At 34.1% G+C, this 7,365-nt stretch overlaps 1 protein-coding gene across 1 annotated transcript; it reads right to left on the bottom strand.

Moving 5' to 3' along the window:
* Nucleotides 1–2,120: 2,120 nt before the first annotated feature.
* On the bottom strand, nucleotides 2,121–6,536 carry LOC138316828 (chitin deacetylase 1-like). The gene is made up of 2 exons (XM_069258485.1): nucleotides 6,274–6,536; nucleotides 2,121–5,288 (listed from the first exon to the last, which is right to left on the bottom strand). Exons 1-2 carry the CDS (start codon nucleotides 6,277–6,279, stop codon nucleotides 4,128–4,130), a joined length of 1,167 nt encoding a protein of 388 aa, XP_069114586.1. The 5' UTR covers nucleotides 6,280–6,536; the 3' UTR covers nucleotides 2,121–4,127.
* Between the last annotated feature and the right edge of the window lie 829 nt (nucleotides 6,537–7,365).

Raw genomic sequence — 7,365 nt, 5'->3', positions numbered from 1 at the left:
ATGCTACGATTTGAATAATTGATAGATGATTTTGAGAACTGTTTTTTTGTTCTTTCTCATGCCATTTCCTTTCCAGTCAGTAAGTTATGAGACTAGAGTGATTTTTATTTTAACTTAGAACGGCATGACCATGAATGGTATATGTTCAGGATAATCATGTATTTATATATCCTTGTGACTTTTCTGTAATGAATGCAGAAATAAAATGCTACATCATATGATCAATATCTGCGACAAAGGAAGTTGTATAAGGCTTATCATCAGATATCTTTTAATGTGTATACATGCATCAATTTCATTAAATTGTACATGCAGCTTTTTAGAAAATACACTTCCAACTGATGCTAATTTTTTTTTCACTGGGTGCAATTTCACATCTGTTTTACAGTGCAGTGTTTGTAAGCATGCAGAATTATTATATGTACCGGTAGATCTATACAGTATTGGTTTTACTCTTGTCTGTTTTAAATTTTAAGTACTACAATTTTCCCAGAGTTATTTCCCTTAACACTCACTTGCACTGAATGCCAACATCTTGGCAGAGTTCCCAAAACCTGTTTTGTATAGTAATTGTGAATGAGTGGTGACGCAATGGTTAAGATGCATGTGTTTTCCATTGATCATTACATCATTTTTTTTGCAGCAATAAAAATGCCAGGTCGATTTAAACACAAAACTGTACATAATTCATATTAAAAACTGGCTGACAATTTGTATTGTGTAGACTGGCACAGTTTCAACAGTAGCTAGTACTTAGGGATATATGTGCATGTCTGCAAACAATCCCCAAGTAGCACTAGTTTATTATTTACTTGAAGTATATTCTAGATATTCACCATTATCCATGTACACAAATACCTGTTTGTATAATTTTTACCGAAAATGTTAGTTTTGATCCAATGCGTCACCGGACCCCTCTAGTCATGTGAATCTAGTCAATATGTTACATGATGTAAACACCGTTATATGTTCACACCTTCCCTAGCAGTTATGTCTGATACTTTAAGTGGTGTATATTTTATCTATTTTTGTGGTTTCGTCTAATAAAAGACATAACATATGGTGCATTACACTGTTTTCCTTTTTTATTTCTTTATTTGTTGTTGTGTGTTAAATACTTCTTGATAGACATCAAGGCTTTATTCTTCCTTAATATGCATCTGTCATGGTGTGTTAGATATTTTCCTCAGTAGACTAATCACAAAAAGTTTGATAGGAGAAATATACCCCAACTAAAAGTGTAATGTCAATTAACTCAATATTTTCGATGAGGGTTAATGCGGATAGGTAGAATTTGCAAAAAACACGTACGTACATACTACCCAATGGACATCGAATGGTCTTCATTTCCACGTGGCCTTTATGCACAAGTCAAAGTATGTGGACATGTCATCTTGGGTCCCCAATACAATGGAAGTAGTGAGCAGGTGGTCTTTGTTCAATTGTTTTTCGTGAAAGAGTTTCACAATACGAGTACTTATAACACTAATTCGCAATGGTAAATCACTATAAGAGTCGATTGACATGAAATCGTGATATTGAATCGACATGAATACTATTTGGTTTACAAAATCTGTATCCTGTATTACCAAGACTGGTAAAATGTTGCAGAAAAGTGTTTTGGCTAAATAAATCCTTGGCAAGGACACTGGTTCTTACACGAAATACAATGTAGTATACAAAATGACGGATGATTCATCTGGTAATGCTGTATTGGTTAGACAATAACTCACAAATATTTTCACTTCCATCATGTTGACGAATGACGATAAAATCAAATGAATGATACCTGAAAACCATATGCCTTAGGGGTCACATATGTTGTATGCTAGATACAGATCTAAGACATGCGACTTCGTCAACAGCCGCAAATCATAGATTTGTAATTCACGTATGATATATGGGAGTCCACAGGGTATGGTCACATTCAAGTTCTAACCCAACGAATCGTGCATATTTAGATATTTGATAATATAGTATTGGATTGGAATTAATGACGAGCGCCTGTGTCTGTGCTTTGCAATGGACATTCGTTTTATATTGCATTTCAAAAGCTACTTAATAAAAGCAAAAGAAAAAGCGTGCATTTGTTCAAACATAAATATTACACATATAATATATAAGGCGTTAAAATAATGATTTATTTATCGTTATATGCAAATAATGTAATTGTACAATGTAAATGCGCAAGCATTAAATGCATAGGAGGCAGATTTTTGCACAACACATAACAACAATGTTATATAAAAATATAAGCACTAAATAAAAGTTGTGGTAGACTTATGCATCGTGAAAGAAAAAAAATATTCCAACAGGGTATATGCTAACTTTCAACTTTGCTACTGTAATTACTACACACGAAAAAACTATATTAAAGAAAGTGATCGTCATACCAAACCAGACACAAGTACATGCATACTTAAATTAAAGATGCTCCACCTCCGACAGAGCATAAATGATACTCATCATTTGAACAGTTATTGGTGTTTAATCATGTATAGATATGTCTAATTAGCACAAAATATAACATCAAATAATTTATTTTACCTTTGATGCATGCGCAATCTGTACTTCATTCCATATAGGATAGAGTGCCACAGAATTTTTTTCGGGATGCAATTAATTATTTTTCATATTTTTAACTTAAAGTAAAATTAGAAGCTAAACTTTTCAATGGTGGTAATGGTATAAAGTAAGAAAATTGTTGTAACTGAAGAAAAATACAAATCGTCTGCTCCTGTTTTTGATTGTGAAAAATAACCATTTGTCAGCGGTGGAGCATCTTTAATGTAAATTTACATAATTTAGCGGTAATGTCACTTAGAGCTTTCCACGCTAAAGATGCTACGCTAAAATACGATAGCGCTGATGTTTTTTGCTGGATATAGGAAACATAGACATTATTGTGATTGGCCGAATTATTTTCATACTGTTACATTCTTAACCCATCCCAGATAAAACATTTGAACATGACAGCCTTCACATAAATATTTGTACATGTGTCTATGAGTCTATTACACCATAGGCAAAACAGCAGCTTTCAAATTATACCTAGATCGAATGTGTTTCGAGTTGTAACCTAGGGCTATTAGCACATGGTCAGCCAATACCTCTCAGTAATCATTTCTTGTTAAAAATGTATTCTGTTTCTAAACTCGGTACCAAGTTTTAGCATAAAAACAAATACAAATGAAATACACCATATGACATATAGGCCTAGCACTAAAAACCTTTATCAGACAGTTTTTTTACTCAAATCTATGTAAAACCATATACTTGAGTAAAAACAAAAACTTGTCTGAGAATAGTTTTATGGTGCCGGACCCAGATGATGCCGAAAGTATACAAAAACACTCGCATACAATGTGGAAAAATACAAGTTCACCACACATATAGCAGTGTCCAATAACCGGGTTTTTTTCATGTACGTATATCGCGCGTATATTCTCTCAAAACATGGAAGATTACATTCAACGAATTTCGATTAAACCACTCAAATATTATAAATAATAATATTATTTTTCAAAATGAAAAGACTACTTAAAAATTTATTGAAAAAAAAATCTTACTTTTGTCAGGAATAAAATGATATTATAAATTTTAATAGGCAAATATACAATTGCTAGACCGGGTATAAAGCCTACACATCTATATCATGAAATTCTAAATTGTAGAGTGATGATATACAAATGTATGTCAGCAGTGGATATATATATCCGTAGCCAAAAGTTTCTAGCAATTCAAAAGCCACGAGTTATTTTAAAAAACCAAATTCCTAATTTCATTAAATGATATCACCAACCTGTGTCAATTGGCCATATTTAAAGGCCATCATGTATTCTGACTTATCTGTCAAAATGTGAACCTCGATGATCAAAGAAATATTTTCAGATGAAAAAAAAAGTCAGTCCATAAAAGTAAATCCAATTCGCATTTCCTGTGATACAAAATTTGAATTGCAACTTGATTTTCTCCATTTACCCCTTCATGCAAGTAATTTAAAGACATTGGTTTTGCGAACCATGACTTAAAACAAATAGAAACATATCGAATTTAAACCAATGTAAGTAAGCTTCGAATATCAATTCATTATTTCGGATATGAAATGCATTCTTTCACATTTTGTTTCATCCGTGAAAAGACTTTGTCAGAAAAACTGCAAACAACGCCAACAAAAGTACCATGGATTTTCCAAAGGTGATAACATTCCCGCCGTTATTTCTTAGGTCGTCTGCTGCCGGGGAAACCAAACTATCGTCCCCAAACCATTGACAATCCCAAGGAGCGAAGTTAGAAATGTTTTCAAGTTTCTGCGGATTTTTCATCCACTGTAACAGTTGTTGGTAATTGATGAAATACACGTCATCATAATAATGAAGTAAAGTTAGCAGGAAATAATCCAGGGCCTGAAAATTCTTTTCCTCTACTAACCACGCTGGATGCATTGTAAAGAACAGCGGCGACCTTGTCGTTGTGTAATGACTGTGAAAATTTGTCCAGAACAACTGAAATGTTTCATCAACTGTTGCTGGTCGACAGGAATCTGTGTAAAGGCACCCAGATGTACCTGTTGGGTTTTCCAACATCTGCACAGGAATTTCCCAAAACCCCGCATACTTTCCGCGCGGACACGGAGGAATGTTGCATTCATTATTCCAACCAAAGTCGAGAGTACTTGGCCAAATTCTGCTACTATTTCCATACTTAGTTGATAATGTAAAGGTTGAATCATATTCGAAATTCTCTTCCTTTAAGATTGAGAACTGTTGATCTCCCGAGGGCTGCAGAAACGGACTGCGCCAACCCTTGATGTTAGAAATAGGAATGTCGGATTTCTCTGATAAATATTTCCTTTGCTGGAGAATTTCGTAACTAAGCGCATCATATGTTGCTAGCTTCCAATAAGTTATTGGCACTCTGTGTGTAACGCTGTGAACTGCAACTTCCATTCCTCGCCGATATAGGGCCCGGACGCTGTCGTAGTTGGTAAAATTATGGGATATAAACATTGTCATGGTGATTGGACAACCATGAGGATTGAGTCTGTTTGAGGCAAAAAGTTTATCATACATTTCCCTTATATCGTCGGTAACAGCGTCATCAAAGGAGAAAAGAACCATCTGGGGAATATCCGAGGGTTTAGTAAAGTTTCCCGGATCAACTTTACCTCCACAGAAACAATCTGGAAGCTGACAGTTTATCCCTTGATTACATACCTCGCTTGACGTTACCATAGTTACCATGTAAATGCCTAGAAACAGTAAACTGAACATTTTCGTCGATGGTCCCTGAAATTATAAAGAAAAGAAAGTAGATGAAATTCAATGGCATATCGTATGCTTTTAGTTTATTGAATAGTTATTTGACACCTTCCATAACCTAAAGGTGGAATATACGCTATGACCCCACCCTTGATGACGTTTTGTTTTCAGTCTTGGTCAAGGGATCATGTAACACTGACCTAATAAATTCAATGTTTCACTGGGGTGTTCTATGAACCCCCAACATATATTCTACTCCAGTTAGCAAGTAAATTCAAAATGTTTACGGTCAGAGATGGACCCGCTGCAATAAAGTTATCTTGTGAAAGCATATATGTTATGTACTATAGTATACTGATGTAAATTGTTCTCGAATATCTATGCTATCTGTTTAGTATATATACATTGAAAAAAGAACAAAATCTGATATGTGTGGATGTTAATTCCACCCATAATGTTCAGCAAACAAGATAAAAGGAATTTTAAATAACATTGAAAAAAACACTCTTATATGTATTTTTGCATTGACGCGTACTATCATTTAGACAGAAAATCCCAATATACAGTGTCACATTAACCAATACATGCATCTCGATTCTTGATATTATCCATGTCATACAATGGTATCTACGCCATCGAAGGGGATCATAAGAAAACGTTTTTATCTATTACATGTTTAATAAGCCATTCTGTTTCGTTTTCCTCTTTTGATACATTTTGAATTTACAATACCACTTACATGTAACAAGATACCTTTTAAGAACTTATTAAGTCTATTATATAATTCGATAATTTATTCAAGCGTTTCCTGAATGTAAGCTTCAATGTTTCTGTAACTCTTCGTCTCAACTGAAAAAGTTATAAATGTAAAATGGTCTTCGTCATCTTTTGTAATGCTTTCATAAAGAGTTTTCAGTTGAAAAGATCACTAAAATTGATGATCATTCACGGCGATATGTTTCCATCGAAAAAAATATATTTCCATTGAATTAAAAAAAATATATATTCTTACCGTCATAATTGTTCAAAAAGGCACCTGCTTTGTATTAGACCATTATCCAGGGAAAAACTGCATTCGCCTTTTTCGTCATTGTGTACAATTTTTCACGGACAAACTGACCATTTATACGTCCTCCTGTGGTCAGTGTATAAGGACGACTATGTAATCGCCAAAGGGCAACTTGCAGGTGTCACGTGACAAGTTTAACAGCAAAGACCTTTCTCGCTGGCGCTTCTCGATGTATGTATGTAGTGACCATATGTTTAGCAATAAATATGTCGTTGTCTGTTCGTAGAGAAAAAAACTTCAGAAATGACAGGCTTATTTCCCAGATTCTATTTTGTTTTATATACCTCTCTACTGATGACTGTACTGGGTGACCGTACGGATAAGGATTAATACTGTCAGTATGGTAGAGTCTACAGATTAATAAAGCAGATAATATTCGTCTGTCGAAAGTACTGATGCATGGAAAATTTAATGAGACTAGTTTATTCACAATAACTAATATGTGCTTGACAAAATTCATATTTTGTGACATGGCGTTATGGATATTATAAAGTAGATTATATAACTATCCTTTTTATGATCAATTCTAACGCGTTTTCCTTACCTTCAAAAGTTATTTGATAAAGAATATCTTGATAGGATCAAGAACACATTGTCTTTATCGGGCGATCGCATACCTGAGAAAATATCCGCAAGCCTTTTCCATTGTTTAATCGCTACTGACAGGAAACTTTAAACATGCACTTTGGTACAAAATACCTGTGAATAAGGAAATAATTTTGTTGTGATTAAATGAGAGTGAAAGGCCAGACTATAAATGTAAATTATTTTACTCAATTTTGAGTCATAAATTTTACATGGACCAGATTCCAACAAATGAGCGCATTGGTTTTTCCGGTTCACCCTTATATTATTTTCTGTTCCGCAAAGACGTATGGATATGGTTCGCACGTGTGATTGTGTTTCCCTTTTGTGGTCATATATAACACTCAATTATGTCTTCATATACAAGATACATTTCTGTTCTAAGACAGTGACTTGATCGAGTAGCACTAGAATGTGCACAATGACAAAAATGATTCCATAACATTTTGG

Source organism: Argopecten irradians, chromosome 1 (assembly GCF_041381155.1).
Source record: "Argopecten irradians isolate NY chromosome 1, Ai_NY, whole genome shotgun sequence".
Classification (NCBI taxonomy): Eukaryota; Metazoa; Mollusca; class Bivalvia; order Pectinida; family Pectinidae; genus Argopecten; species Argopecten irradians.
Note: the sequence above shows the minus strand (reverse complement) of the source record. Positions and strands in the feature narration are given on the sequence as shown.